This window comes from Podarcis filfolensis (genome assembly GCF_964270895.1).
Source record: "Podarcis filfolensis genome assembly, chromosome: 14".
Taxonomy (NCBI): Eukaryota; Metazoa; Chordata; class Lepidosauria; order Squamata; family Lacertidae; genus Podarcis; species Podarcis filfolensis.
In genome coordinates, this window is record NC_139616.1 from 32,039,655 (window position 1) to 32,055,796 (window position 16,142).

At 42.8% G+C, this 16,142-nt stretch overlaps 1 protein-coding gene across 38 annotated transcripts in view; it reads right to left on the bottom strand.

Annotated features, from left to right (window-relative positions):
- RBFOX1 (RNA binding fox-1 homolog 1) overlaps positions 1 to 16,142 on the bottom strand; it is a 1,446,067-nt gene that overhangs the window by 150,405 nt on the left and 1,279,520 nt on the right. For all 38 annotated transcript variants that reach the window (XM_083585208.1, XM_083585181.1, XM_083585184.1 and 35 more), the window contains one exon: positions 118 to 360. In XM_083585208.1, coding sequence (XP_083441334.1) covers positions 118 to 360 — 243 coding nt within the window. The remainder of the gene's footprint in view (positions 1 to 117; positions 361 to 16,142) is intronic.

Consider the following 16,142-nt stretch of genomic DNA (forward strand, 5'->3'; position numbering starts at 1 on the left):
CCCCGAGTCTAGAAGGGTTAGAGGTTGCTCATATAGACTGCTTTGCTGATGCCAATATTTTTTGCATGGGGAAATTTAAATCTATCTATCTATCTATCTATATAAATATATACTTACTGTGGCTGTGCCTGACACAGTTTGTGCATTTGTGTCACTTGTGTTTGGTTCAGAGTGCGTCTGCGCAGGTGGGTACATATTTAATGTGTGCTCTGGAACTGTGGTTTGGCCTGTGTAGTCGGGAGTCGGATGAGGGTGGGGCGCGGTGTACTCTGCGGGGATGCCGTTCTGAGGAGGAGCAAACTGAGCCGAGGCGTAAGGCTGTGCCATTGTGTCAGGAGGTGCTGTGGCTTCCTGATTACCCTGCAAAGGGGAAAGATAAAAACAAACAAAGAGAAGGTAGGTAAGATTATTAAGCTTGCCCTGCAGTTCGTTCCTGAACTGTTGCAGATTTTCAGTGCTCCCCCTTTGGTGATATTGCCTTCCCAGATTCTCCAGATGAGAAGTATGGGCACAACTACAGGTTGGGTTTTAACCACCGCAAAAATCTTCCTACTCAGTTCTATTTGCACTGGCTTGGCCTCTCTTATATGAACCCCCACTCCCTGAAAAAGGTATGCCCACATTTCACTGGATCCCACGATTGCATAAGCATCCTTCCTTCTGTTCGGAACAGAGAAAAGGCACAAAGGCTGCATCAGCAGCTGATGGAGCCTGCTGGATCAGGTCAATCATCCCTCCAGTCCGGCATCCCGTTCTTACAGATGACCCCATGGGAAGCCCACAGGTAAGCAGGACCTGAGCAGAAGAGTCCTTTCCTCTCCTGTGGTTTCCAGCCACGGGCATTTAAAAGCACAGAGTGCTCTTGTGCTCATGTACTGCTCACTGATTTCTCACTGGCATCTGGTTGGCCATTATGGGAACAGGATGCCGGACTAGATGGGACAGACCTAGTCCCAATAATCCAATAATCACTTCAATGATCTGCGTAATCATTTTGAGCCTGAGGGCCAGCTTCCCTTACTGACAACCTTCTGGGGATCGCAACATGGTGGTGGTGAAGGTCAGATGCAAAAGTGGGCAGACCTTTTGGGTCTCCAAATTCCACAAAAGTGCTTTTAATATTTGGAAAGCAGACTCAAGATGTTATGGAAATATTAATCAATTAAAATGGAATGGAAGTCTGCTATATGTATCTATTGCTATATCTTAAAAATGCCATTAAGAAAACAAGAGAGATGGGGAATGATTGTCTAAGTGCAATTTGTTTTAAAGAGTTCTATGCTACCTTGAGCTCTAAAACAGATGTTATAGAGACCCCCACTGTTTCTCATTAACAATGACAGCCCTTTCACAAGCTTAGAATTAATATTCGTAGCATTCACTCTTAGTGCTAATTACAGCTAATATTTAATTAAGAGCAGTGAGCTTTGATACGATTTCTTTACTGACTTCCAACTTATTTCACTCCAAAGGCAACATTAAGCAACACTCCCACCCCTTTGCAATAATAAAAAAATTATGTCATTCATTCTTGATCTCTCTGTAACTATGTCCAGATGGGCAGGACTTTGGTGCCCATGCACAGCAGAGTGAGGAGTGGGGTCTAAAAATCCAGGAGGTCTGCCTTAGCACACTTTGAAGCAAGAATAATAGAATCATAGAATTGTAGGGTTGGAAGGGAACACAAGGGCCATCTAATCCAACCCACTGCAACACCGGAATCTTCTGCCCAATGTGCAGTTTGAACCCATGACTGAGATGAAGAGTCTCACACTCTACCAACTGAGCTATTCCAAGAGACATAATGCACACTGCTGTCTAAGAGAGAGTAGATTTCCTGGGGTGGGCGTGTCTAAATAGGCATTATTTGATCAAATCTTGCAAGGTTTGTTCATCTGTCCATTTTTTAAAAAATATCCTCCCAGCAAAACCCTAACTTCATTTCCTCAAAATTAGGGATGGAAGAATCTGTAAATTTTGGTTTTCTCCTTTTCCCAATGTTAAATACGGCTCTCTACATTTCTGGAGCAATTTGCATTTAAAGCAACAACAACAACTACCTAATCCAGATGAAAGAAATATTAGAATTTTAGTGTGGATTTTCCCAATAAACACGTTTTCACATACAGTTTTGAATAATGCAGACTGAGTTCAGAGAGAGAAATCCTGCTAACACTGAGTGCAAACTGAGCAAAAAAATAAAAATGATTGAAAACTGTGCATCATTTGATAAGAAAAGGTTTTGTCATTTCTTTCCTCAGGCCTTGTACATATAGCAAAAATACATTCAATGATACATACAGAGGGAAAGCTCTCTCAGAACTACACAGTCAATCAGAGCATGTATTCCCTCAGCAAAGTTCATGCCACTCTGCCTGGTTGCTAACCAATACCTCCACCCAGCACCCTCTTAGCTAGTTGACATACACTTATAACAGAATTAAACCTTAAATTACAGTCTGTGTATCCCTGCTGATATACTTCCAACTGCTCAGAGGACCAACAGCTGCTGGAACACTGCAGAGGCTTATTTGACCCAGCTTCTACCAAGCAAGTTGTGTTTCCTTGCAGTTTAGAGGCAAGAACAAACTTGGCCTGGAAGTGTTGCTAGAAGCCAGGCCTTGTCACATGACTGTTTCATCTCCCGATTTGTAGACTCCTTGCTCTCTTCTTTAGCCCAAGTTTGGTGGTGTAACACAACTGAAGCAGTAGGGAATCACTGCCTGCTATTCATTGGTTTGCAGATTCATGATCTGTTTGGGGTTTGAAATCTGACATGATATCAGCAGCGATCAGATAAAAGCTTCCAGAGGCACTCCTTCCACAGTTAGTTCATTGTAAAGTGTTTTGCTACCCAGGGACATATCATTCCACACTTTCACTGATGCTCAGTTACCTCTCACAAAATTGGGAGCATGAAATCAGGCAGCACATAAACTGAGAGGCCTCAGCCTAAAGTCAATTGGAGGCCCTTTGAGGTCTGAGGAAACAGGTTGACTAAAAGGCCTTGACCTGTTTCCAGGAACACTTATCAACTGCAGCCCGAGAGAGCCAAAGTTAGAAGTCTCAACCTGAGGGGAAACTGGTCCCCTTAAAGGCCAGTCTGTGAAAAAGCAAAATGGTAAAGCTCAGTTTCTGCTCAGATATCCAACATTTAATGTCATGTGCTTAGGGTTGCCAGGTTATCAGTTTCAGACATGCACCTCAAGCCTATATTTAGGAAGTAAAGTTTGATATCAGGGCTATTGACTATCTCCAAATTGCTATGAGTATAGAATTTGCCATTATGTAGTTTAGTCATTAGGTGGTGCTTGGCTTAGTTGACTCTGGATGGAGTAAGGAGTTTCCTGTTGGGTGTTCTGCTGGTATCTATCTTCGCCCACAGTTACTTCCTCCGCAGCCCCACTACCATGCTTATCCACACTTACTTTTCCTCTGCTCTTAACAGGCATGGCCTGCGATTTAACTGTCTGAGCACTTTTTTTTTTTTGCTCCAGAGCTTTCCCTGTGAAAACCTGAATTGATGTTTGATCTGACTCAACTTGGGGGCGGGGGGAGCTCGGATATGGAGTGTTAAAGCACAGACCACTGTCTGGAAAGAGTGGGGCAAGAGGCAAGTGTGGATAAGCCTTCAGAAATCCCTGTTCCTGCAGTCTGGAATGTCATTGACTTCTAGGAACCAGACATATTTCTACATCAGGGTCTCCAAGTGGTACTTCCCAGGTGTTGCTGGGCTACAACTCTTATTGTCCTTGACCACTGGTAATTTGAATTGTAATTCAAAACATCTGGAGGATACAAGATTGGGGAAGGCTACCTTAGGATAAGGGACGCGGGTGGCGCTGTGGGTTAAACCACAGAGCCTAGGACTTGCCAATCAGAAGGTCGGCGGTTCGAATCCCCGCGACGGGGTGAGCTCCCATTGCTCGGTCCCTGCTCCTGCCCACCTAGCAGTTCAAAAGCACGTCAAAGTGCAAGTAGATAAATAGGTACCGCTCTGGCGGGAAGGTAAACAGTGTTTCCGTGCGCTGCTCTGGTTCACCAGAAGCGGCTTAGTCATGCTGGCCACATGACCCGGAAGCTGTACGCCTGATCCCTCGGCCAATAAAGCGAGATGAGCGCTGCAACCCGAGTCGGTCACGACTGGAACTAATGGTCATGGGTCCCTTTACCTTTACCTTACCTTAGGATAAGGAAGCAAGAGCACCAAATAATTTTCACCTCCAGTGTCTCTCAGTATTTGTAAACCTGTGCATGGCATGGCTCAGCAACATAGTAGCTGGCAAGCTTGTTTGCATGTGTATGTTTTAAGGAAGAGCCGAAAGTCATTGGCCTGTGCATGGGCCTGAAATTTAATGAAATCCACATTTCAACTCCGAAAGGTGCTTTACATGCCAGAGTATAAAATGCAGCTTATTGCTTTCTGTTTATATGCTGAACTCTCTTAAGCAGAGAAAGAGAAAATAGAGTCTACATTATGTAGAGGCACAAGCTTTTCTAGAAACACTCCAGATTGTTATGTTTTTTTAAAAAAACAACAAAACACCACTGTTTTAGATGTTCAGTACAGAATATCTCACATCTTCCTGTTTAATTTTTTTCCCTCACAGCAGCATTTCATCTGTTGCATAAAGCTTTTATAATTAAGAAATTGCATGATAAGTGTCAAAACATAAGGAGTAACCCTGTTATGTGTTTGAACACAAATGAAAGCAGGAGAAATGTTACTTGTGCAATGTTCATCTTTTGTGTAAGCATACATCTGCAGAATGATACTGTATTTATTCATTTCTTTGGTGGAGGGGCAAAGGAAGAGAAACACACACACACACACACACACACACACACACAAAACCCCTCTCTTTCCACCACTGCTCACATTTTAAAACTCTCTCTTGCTGTTTTATTCTTTGCTTTTATTTGATTTTGCCCCCCTTTTCTTTTCTTTTCTTTCTTGTGTTCTGCCTCTTTGGCGGCAGATATTTCACATTCTCAGGGAAAGCCGTTTTCACACTGTAGTTAAATGAGGCAAACTGCATCATAGCCTCAGGGTATGGAAACAAAGGAGTGATATGCAAGAGAGAGAGGGGGGGTGGGGAGACAGAGAGAGGACCCCACCACACACTGCTGCCACACACATATTAAAGTAGTCTGTTAACCTGTTGGTTGGAAGACTAGCTCTTTCAGACAGATCAATTCAACCAAGAGACATAACAGCATTACCTTCTTAATGATTAGCTAGCCAAATATATATAATGAACGCAGAATGTTTCAGGGGGTTGTCTATCATACCCTCCACCATTTTTCCAATGAAAATAGGGACGTCCTAAGGAAAAGCAGGACATTCTGGGATGAACTCAGAAAATGGGACTGCTTCTGTAAATCCAGGACTGTCTGTGGAAAATGGGGACACTCGTAGGGCCTGGTATATCTAAGGCAAATCAGAATCTTTTGCTTGCCTTGGAAAACCAAACAGTCACACACCACATTTTTTAAAGTGAGGGGGGAAACATTCAAAATTGCCTGCTATATGTAAGAATGCAAGAAGAGCCTTGCTGGATGAGGCCCATGGCTCACTTAGTCCAGCATCCTGTTTTCATAGGGTCCAACCAGATGCCACTGGGAAGCAATTGCAATTCTACCCACTTGTGGTTGTTGTTGTTGTTATTATTATTATTTGAATTTATATACTGCCCTATACCCTCAGGTCCCAAGCAACTGGTATTCAGAGTATTACTGCCTCCAGCAGTGAGGTATTACATAGCTGTCATGGTTAGTAGCCATTGATAACACTATCATTCATGAATGCTTGCATGTCCTTTCCCCTTGCTGATGAGGGACACAAACTTAAGAAAAGTCGGATAGATCAGACCAAAGGCGCAGCATTATCTCCACACAGTAGCTAACCAGGTGCCTCTGGGAAGCCCACAAGCAGGACCTGAGCACAACAGCACTCTCCCCTCCTGCAGTTCCTGATATTCAGAAGCATTTCTGCCTGTGATAGCAGATGGCTGAGGGAATGGATCTTTTTCAAAATTCCTATCTGAAAAGACCTGATCTTGAAGTAATGGGTGGCTTAGAACTCAGCTATCCAGTGAATTTTGCACTTCTCCTAACACTGTGACATGGTTCACAGCAGCTGAAATGTCTCAAAATACATATTGGAATTTGTATCTTGAAAGAAAATGCTTAAGTAAGGTGTAACCCTGTGGTATCCAGTAGAGCATCAACAAGATACCTCAGAGCTCCCTCTCTGATGTCAGAGGTGTAGCTCTGATACAGAGATATCCCGGCTGCAGCAGTAACTTCATTGGGTCCAATATAAATTATTCTGAAGCACAAGGCGGTGGCAGGGGTGTTGATACACAAAAAAAAAACTTGATTATCATCTAAATCTGTGAAATCCCAGCTCTGCCATGGGAGATTCCAGATGTGTGCCCTGAATATTCCTCTGCTGAGCACCCATAGAGCTTAGAACCACAGAATCATGCAATTGGGAAACACAAAATATGACATGCACAACATGTCTGCACTACCAAATTAAACCAGCTTTGAACCTGCTTAAGCAAGGGATAACTGTGGCAGTCAGATTTGTTGTTCATGTCTACAGCAGGGAGAGGTGGCTCTAATCTTAACAAAAGGGGGCCAAAGGCACCCAATTGCTTCACAGCTGATTGCCCAAATGCTTTGCCAGTTGTGTTGCATTTCTTTGCATTGGCTTTTACTGTATTTTTTCATAATTGCGTTCCATATGTTTTACACACCCCATAACTATGACCACGGAACAGTGGGTTAAAAGAAAAACTAACTAACTAATACCTACTCTATGTACAGACTGGAAGAAAAGTGGGACCAAAGATCAGCTAAGGGAAAACTCTGGGTACATTAGTGCTCATACAGTAGCTTTCGAAACTTTTCATGTTGGTAACACACTTTTTAGACATGCCTCATTTTGAGACACAGTAATTTGGTTTTACCAGCAAACCAGAGGTTAAGCTAACCCCTGTCCAACTCTGGGAGGAGCGCAGGGAGCATTCGCTCTACAAACGAATGTGTCGCGACACACAGTTTGGAAAGCTCTGCAGTAGTGGAAATGATGCACACATGGGGGGAAAGTGCACACACCCTAAATTAAAGGCACCTTTTCTCTTTTTTAATAAATGAATTTTCTTATACCTTTGTTATGTTCTGGTCGCCTGTTTGCCTGCCAAGGGAAATACTTCAGAAGCGATTCTCAGCTGCAGTTTCTCTACATATCGCTAGTTAAGCTAGCTAACACTTCACTATTTAAAGGACCTTTAAAGGACTCTAGAGGTTGGCCCCAAAATGATTAAAGTTCTAATTAAATCACATATCTGTGAGGAAAGCTAAAAAGATACAAAGAGCCCTAAAGAATTCATATTTACTATCTATCTATCATGAGCTGTCATCAGACACAGGAATCCAGAGGCAGGAAAGAAACACAGCTGGTGAATTTTTATTTACAGGTGACCCACATTTCCCAGAAAGAACAAAAAAGAAAAGAAATATAGACACAATTCTGTCATCAGATCTACATTGCAACCTAACCCCATTGGCAAGCTGAAAACAGAATAAGAGAACTGAAGGAGACCTCAAAGGTCATTTATTCAATCTGGGGCTGGTGCGCAGCTCAGTGGGAAAAGTATCTGCCTTGCATGCAGAAGGTTGAAGGTTCAATCCCCAGCATCTCCATAGAGGCCCAAGAGAGCCACCATAATAACCTCCAATATCCACCTTGGACTGGTAGGACACCATGGTCAATGCTATCAAAGGCTACTGAGAGATCAAGTAACAGACTTGCACAGCCCCTTTCCCTTTCACGAAAAAGGTCATATATCACGGTGACCAAGGCTGATTTAGTTCCAAAACTGGTTCTGATGTCAGATAGTAGCGGATCTAGATAATCTGTCTCATCCAGGAACACCTGCAGTTGCTCTACAACCAACATCCTCTCAAATCTGTTTGCATGCCTCACAGGCTACAGACCACGTATGAAGACCAAGAGAGAAGACTACGTATTAGTTTCAATCAGCCTGTAAGTGTAAGGCAAAGGGTCAAGGATGAACATGTGTGCTTAATGAAACCAACCATATACACATCCCCAGTTAGGTGGGCATTTTCCCCTCTCTTTTTTGGGACTAATTACAATACTATACATTTAAGAATATGCCCTGACTGAAAGTAAGCCATTAAACCTATCCTAGCATTATTGCCTTTGCTTTTCAGCAAAGGAGCTAATAACAGGGGAAAGGAGATTACAGAGCAGAGAGCTGAACTCTGGCTTGTTTGGATTTCCCAGCCGTTGACAGGTATACCGAAAACAGAGTTTGGCTTTGCTGGGAGAGAAAAGAATGGAGATAGCATTATCTGGCTACAGATATTTGTCTCAAACAGCATCTATGAGTTATAATTCCACTTTATTTGCTCAGCTGGAAGTCCAGTTGACCTACATTTGACATCTTTTAAACACGGTTGGTTTAACATGCTACCCCCAACTACAGACACAAAGCGCTTGTATTTTCTGGCTATACATTTTGCAAGTAACATATACCTCTGAGGGACAAAGTCTTTTCCTTCCTGTCTGCATCACTAAATGTGAATGTGTATGATCGACCTATTTAACATCTGCAATTTCATCATTTCATTGCTCCCTGATGTTGCCCCCTTTTCTATTTTGGAACCGTGTAAATCTATAAAGTATTATTTATGGAGGATAGCATCTTTTGTGTGAGTCCTTTTTATCAGGGCTGGCCTCCCCATAAGGTAGACTGAAGCAGCCGCTTTGGGTGGCAGAATCCCATAGGGCAATGAATCTGCAGGCATCCTGCCCACCCCTGCTGTCGCTGTGCAGCTGCAGAGGCTTCTGGCAAGATCTCGCAGAACTCTCATGAGATCTCGCTGGAAGCCACTGCAACTGTGTGACCCTGGTAAGTCAGGCTTCATGGGGTAGGTGGGATTGGGGAGAACCATCCCATTTTGCCTCAGACATTGAAATGGGCTGGCCCGCCCCTGCTCCTTATCAAAACTTGGTCGTTTCAAAGGTGAATTTAAGCGGAAAAGGTCATAGCTGAAAAGGGGAGCATCAGGTGTAGATGCAGAAGGTCCCAGGATCACTTCCTGTTATTTCCAGGTAGGACAGAGAGAGATTTCCAGCCTATAATCTTGGAGAGCCACTGCCCATCAGGACAAGTCAACACTTTGATTCTGGGTAACTTTTTTCTACTGATTCAATTATGACTGTCAGTTATGAGTGGACATAAATGGTAGTCCACAGAAAGCCACAAAATTGGGGCATTCTGAGGACAGGACCAACTTGGGATCCTGAAACAGCTATACTACCATCACTTGAAAGCATTAAACCAGATCTGGATTGATGCCAGATCCAGGATAGCATCGCACAAGGAAGGACTTTGCCTTCTGTACCATAGTCCCCAAAACTAGCAGAGCTGTAGATGTGGTGGTGACTGGCCAGGTTTAGGATTGCTCTGCGCATCAAGTTGTCCCACAATTATGCTTATTTCTTCAACACAAAAATGGCACCTCCCTTCCTTCCCTTCTAGGTGTAGCTTTTAGAAATGAAGAAGTAATAATTACCTGGGCACATCCCCCCCCCCCACCTAGCCACGAGGTCGTGTGTTTCCCTCATGCGTTAAAAAGGCAATCAATAGAATAGATTTGTTGAAGGATATATTGCATATCCAAATTGTTTAATATAGACATTGGATTATTAAATAAAAATGAAGGCTTCATAAACCCTTCCTTCCGGCAGCAGGGTGAGCAGGTATTCAGAATACCCTTTTTTAAAATGCTAATATGATTAAATTTAACTTGACACGAGTGATGTACCATAAAATGCAATTGTAATATTTAAAATAAGACCATTTCCCCCCCGAATGAATACCTACCAGCAATCAATTTCTACATAGTGTGGCAATAACTAATCAAAATTCCTGTTCCCAGCCAGAAACATCTTGCATACAAAAGCAGAGCTTCACCATTCAACTTTTTGCATGTTCAGCAAATGCACGGCAAATTAGAATGTGTTGAGAAATGTTCCAGTTCAAGAACTGCTCCTAACCTGGAGGTTGGGAGATTTTAGAGGATTGTGGGAGGGGCAGGCTGACATGGATAGGGATGTGAAGACATTTGGTCAGGAGCAGGAAGGCTAACAAAGAAATGGGATGGGGAAAATCAAACCCAGCCTGCTCCAAAGGGTTTGGACTACAACTTGCATCATTCCTGAGCATCGGCTGTGCACGTGCCCGGGCAGCAATAGGAGACGCTACATCCCTGTTCCTGGTGGCAGAGTATCCGAGTGATGAAAGGGCTCCAGGAATTATCAAAGAAATGGCCTTCTATGCTGGTGGCTCGAATTTTGCTGAAAGTGATTGACATCAACTGGGTTTCCCTGGGAAAATTCCAGCCCTTCATCACACTATCACTCCCCCTGCCACCCCGAAATGAAGAATGAACATAATGTTATTAAGCACTGGGGTGTTTGTCTTTCATTTGGTTTGGGGTTTTATGCTGGTTTTAATCTTTGCACTATTGTGTAAGCTGTTTTTGTAAGCAATCTTGCACCCCTACCCATTTCTTACTGAAATTATTTTAAAAGTACTGAAGTATTTAAAACCTATAATATCATTGGTTGTTGTAATATTATTATTAGCATTTATTAGCCACTTTTGTCATGAAAAGTGACCCAAAGCAACTTGTCCATTAATGTTAATAATTTTAATAGGTATGTCCAAAGTTTCATGCAACCTAATAAGTATTAAACCTATTAGTGGGGTTGGGGTTGGCACAAAATATAAAGAGCCAACTGTCCTCTTTCTACACCCCCTATCCTGTAATTTGAATCCTGTGCTCAAGAACATAGAGTCCCCCCTCCAAGGGCTAAGGGCCTCTTTCAAAGCAAAGGCAGCTCTTTCCCCAACCTCCACCCCATTACCATGTTAACCTACATTAACAGCGAGATCCCATCTGGTGATACACAGCACCACTGCCTGGGGGTATTAAAGCATGGTGCAAATTAAGATGTAAAGGAGAATTAGCCAACCACCCACAGTCACAGAGGAATGCGGAGTGAGGTATCATCAGTGCTTTTTTTTCCTTCGGGGTACTCAAGGGTCCGCAGTCCTGGCACCTCTATTTTGTTGTTGTTAAAAAGTGTGGCACTAACTGTAACAACTTCATGGGGGCACCGACACCTATTTTTCGGGGGCGGGGGGAAAGCACTGGGTATCATGTATCTGTCCAGGCTTGGGTCTTCTTCACCCCAGTTCCTCTTTTCCTTTCCTTTTCTCTTTTTCTTTCTTGCCTAACACCAGCCTGGCTTTAATTAAGCAGCACTTTCCGTGTGCTGGGAATGTGACACGTCAAAGGCCAGCTTCCCACCATTGCGATGCCAAGGCTAATTATGAAGGAGCAGGAAGAAATATTTGCTAACAATGAAGGGATTTCCCAGGCAGAAAAGCTCCTCTCCACTATAAAGAAGAATGAGAGAATTTCTACCTTTCCATTCTGACTGGTTCTGAATCTTCATATAACAGCATGCACAATCACATAAAGTTTACTCCTCTCTCTCTCTCTCTCTCTCTCTCTCTCTCTCTCTCTCTCTCTCTCTCTCACTGTTTTATCAATTTTTGCATGTGCACAGACACAGATGTATATCACATCCTTGGAAAGCAGAACAGCATCAACAGTATATAGCGATGAGGAAGGTTTTGCACAGGAGAATTTGAAGGATTGAAATTCAACAATGCAGAGATCTAGAGCTAGACTAATTAGGACTTGATTTGGGGAGGGGAATGGTGTACAATTCAAGCCCTGACTGTACTTTCCTGCTGGTAAATATTTCAGTTTGAGAGCTGCCTCTCCTTTCCCCACCTAAGTTAGGCTTTGGGTTACAGAGCAAACATCCAAGGAGGAATAATAAATACTTACTTAGAGCTGGTTTTGCTACTTTTTACTTGGTCAGATCATTGTTTCATTAAGCTCAGAACTGTCTACAATGACTGGCAGCAGCTATTCAAGATTTCAGGCTGTATCTCTCCCAGCCCTACTGGGATGCTGGGGGTTGAATTTGGGGCCTTTTGATTAAGAACACAAGAACACAACATAACATAAGAACACTAGAAGAGCCTGTTGGATCAGGCCAATGGCTCATCCAGGCCAACATCCTGTTCTCACAGTGTCTAGCTAGGTTAATAAGACAGGACTTGCCCTTGGTTATTTTATCTTTAATGATAATTCCACTAGTTTTCTCAGGACAGATATTAAGCTAACTGGCCTGTAATTTCCAGGATCTCGCCAGGATCTCTCCCTCCCCCCCTCTCTTAAAAAATGTTGTTACATTGGCTACTTTCCAGTCCTCAAGTATGGAGAATGATCTGGTGGACAAGGTACATATTTCTGTTAGAAGATCAGCAATTTCACATTTTTTGAGAACTCTCAGGTGGAAACTATCAATACCCAGTGATTTGTCAGGTTTTATTTTGTCTATTAGGCCTAGAACTTCATCTCTTGTCACCACAATCTGCCTCAGTTACATGCAAAGCATGTGCTCTACTACTGAGCCAAAGTTCTTCCCACCAATTTGAGCCATATCAGTTCCCTTTGGGGATTTGCCTGCATTCCTTTTATGTATTTCTATCCTGTTTGTATCAAATCTGATTGCTCGGCAACTGTAATAAATCCATGTGCTCACTCATGGGGAAAACACAAGCAGAATCTCAATGTGATCATGTTGCAGTGTTTTATCAATGCATACAAGTGTGTTAACAATGTGGGGGGAAGACAAAGGCACAGAGGAACCAAGTACTGCCCAGTACTCTAGAAAAATTGAATTCTATTTTTCACTTTAAAGATCAATGGTGAATTTCTTGTGCATTGTTTCCATTTCAGAACCAAGATGCACCAGATAATTCTAAAACCCAGGGAGAAGTTCAGATGAGGAGAATTTTGGAAGCATTCTTAGCTGTAAAATAGATTGGTCTTCCTGGGAAGTTAGACAACAAAAGGTGAAGGAAACATCTTTCATTTATCTACAGCACTTGTGTTCACATGCATAAAAGAATGTCTCTGAGTTACTGCTGAACTAGAGCATTTTGTTGCCTGAGGCAGAAAATTCAAATAGCTCTGTCTAGTAGGGATTGAAGTGGGGAGTGGGGAAAGAGAAATTCCTCTGCAGTTTTTCTTTTCTTTTATTTTTAAAAATTCCATCCCATTTTCAATTTAATGTGAACCTACCCAATTCACAGTTCCCGAAATAATGCACGAACTGAAACACAGCCATCCTTTGAAAAAGTGCATAGGCATTGGTATATTAGGGGGAAATGTTCCTAAATAAATGCATATATCAGTGAACACAGCATGCATAAAGTCATAATATATTAGGCGGCGCACTGCAAAGATGTGTGTATTAGGCAACACATACAAAAATGTGTATATTAGGAGATATGTGAAAGAAAATGCTGACAATTTCCCATGAGGTATTTTTTAAAGAATGAAAAAAAGGCCTGTAAACTGCTTGTTAACAGCTAGTATGTGAAACCCAGCCTCCTTCCTGCCCATCTTCCTTGCCCAATCTACTTATTTATCCAAGAAGCTCAAGGGTGACTTATGCTGGAGGCTAGTGATCTTATTTTATCCTCCCAACAACCCTCTGAGGTAAACTAAGCTGAGTGATAGTGACTAGTCCAAGACTGCCCAGCCAGATGGGATGATCCAAGGTTTGAGGATCCAGGAGGTCTGCAAAAATGCAAGTGTGACATTCTTAGCATTATATATACCGGCCTAAATCTCTAACCCAATTTAGCACAGATTCTACTCTTTGGAACTATTCTTCTTGGAGAGTAAACAAGCACAAACTTAGTATCTTCTCAGTGCATGCTTAAGACATAGGTGCTCAAATAGGCCTTTCCTGATTAATAATGTTGCCTGCACACATCCATGAGTTTGGATTATGTTCTCCAGTTTTATACTTACGTATTTCTGTTGTGTTTTAAACTTTTATGTTGTATGCTGTTTTAAATGTTTTAAAATATAAAACAGTCTATAAATAAGCTTTTACAAAATGCAAGACATAATCTCCATAGGAACATAGGAAGCTGCCATATACTGAACCAGACCCACTGGGGCCATCTAGCTTGGTATCGTCTACACTGACAGAGATTCTCCAGACATTCAAACCAAGGGACATGCCAAACCATATCTGGAACTGTTGGGGACTGAACGTGGAACTTTCTGCATGCAAAGCAGATGCTCTACCACTGAGTTATGGGTGGGCTGAAGAAGCAGGGAGGTTGGTGCAGTGTGAACACACCCGCGGAGCCCATCTTGCACTCCTGCCAGAGTGTTTGCAATGCACCAATCTTCCTGCCATCTTAACCCTCCCCATTATCCCCCCAGTGACAGTAATCCACCAGATGAATAGGCAATGCAGCAGCTCAGCTCAATCCAGTGAGCCACTTCTGTATGCAGATTTGGTTTTGTTTGTTTGGTTTTTGCATGTGAAAGAAAAGGAAGTGTTCATTCCCCTCCATCCCCACCATAAAGTGGTGTTGTATGTTAGTAAAATAATGCATACAGTGGTACCTCTGGATGCAAACGGGATCCGTTTCGGAGCCCCGTTCGGATCCTGAAGTGAATGCAACCCGCGTCTGCGCGTGCGTGGGTCGTGATTCGCTGCTTCCACGCATGCGGGTGATGTCATTTTGAGCGTCTCTGCATGCGCGAGCGGCGAAACCCAGAAGTAATGCGTTCCATTACTTCTGGGTCGCCGCAGAGCGCGACCCAAAAATGCTCAACCCGAAGCTACTTCAACCCGAGGCATGACTGTACTGAGTCCAAAGGAAAACTCCTTCAGAACTAAACAAAATCAGATCATGTGCTATCTCAACAACAACAAAATGCCTCTCTGACTGTTTGCTAAGCAATACTTTCACCCCACCTACTTGAGGTGGGGTAAAACAATGAGAACAGAACAAAATTAACCCCTTAAATTAGAAACTGAATGATCCCTGCTGTTGTACTTCCAACATTGTCTACCGACAGACTTGAGGTGTGAGCAATGGATACATTGTGAACCTATGGATAAGATGAAGGGTTTTGATATGGATCCCTCTGTCCTATAAAAACACGAATGCTTGCATCCAGAATTATATGTCCTGTTTTCTTTCTTTCTTTACAGTAGATGCTTAAGCAATGTAAAAACAAAAACAAAAACCCAAAGCTTTTCAAAATCAATAGCCATGGATTGTACTCAGAGGTGGTAGTAGGTCAAATTCCACTGCAGAATAACAAAGTTTTTCTTAGGGGGCAAAAAGTGAGGAGGGGGCTGCATGGAGAATGATCACAACATGTAGGTGTGTGTGTGTGTGCTTTCATTTTTGTACAGAATGGCACGTAGGCAGGATTTGGACAAGCACTTGGTGAAGAGCAGCTTAAAAATAGATACGTAGGAAGTCTGTTACACCTCCAGAGAGATCTGCAGTATATTTCTCTACAGGAAAATTATCCACTTTTCTATATTCCTAAAATAAACTTTTTAAATGCATTATCTCTCCCTCCCACCCCCACCCCCCATGTGTGTGGAGGCTAAAGGAAACCCCCAAACAGAATCACCACCAACCCAATGTCTGTATGATCCAGTTATATAGGGTGGACCTGCTCTATCATCCGACATTGGGTTGCTAAGCCCACAAGGGAGGACCTTCTCTATAGTGCCCCATGCTATGGAACTCCTTCCCCCAGAAGAGCCAACTGGCCTTCTCCTTGATCACAGTGAGTCATCAGGGAACACCCTTTTATTCTGGTAAGGCATGCTATGTTCTTCAGTCATGGCCCTTTTTTATTGCTTTTTTTTACTGCTTTTTTATTGGCTAGCTGAAGGACTGTAGTTTGGTGGTAGATCACATGCTTGACTCCAGGGCCCAATGTGAAAAGGGAGCGCTTTAGCCACTGTATGTTCCTAAACTAAGCATCGAGGAACACCTAAAACACAAGGTGCTTCAGTTTCAAGAGAATGGTGTGCAAGGTCTTTTATGCACAATGGAACTTTGCAGAACACACAACTGAAGTCACTCTGAGAGAAGATGCTGGAGCACTCCAAATCATTT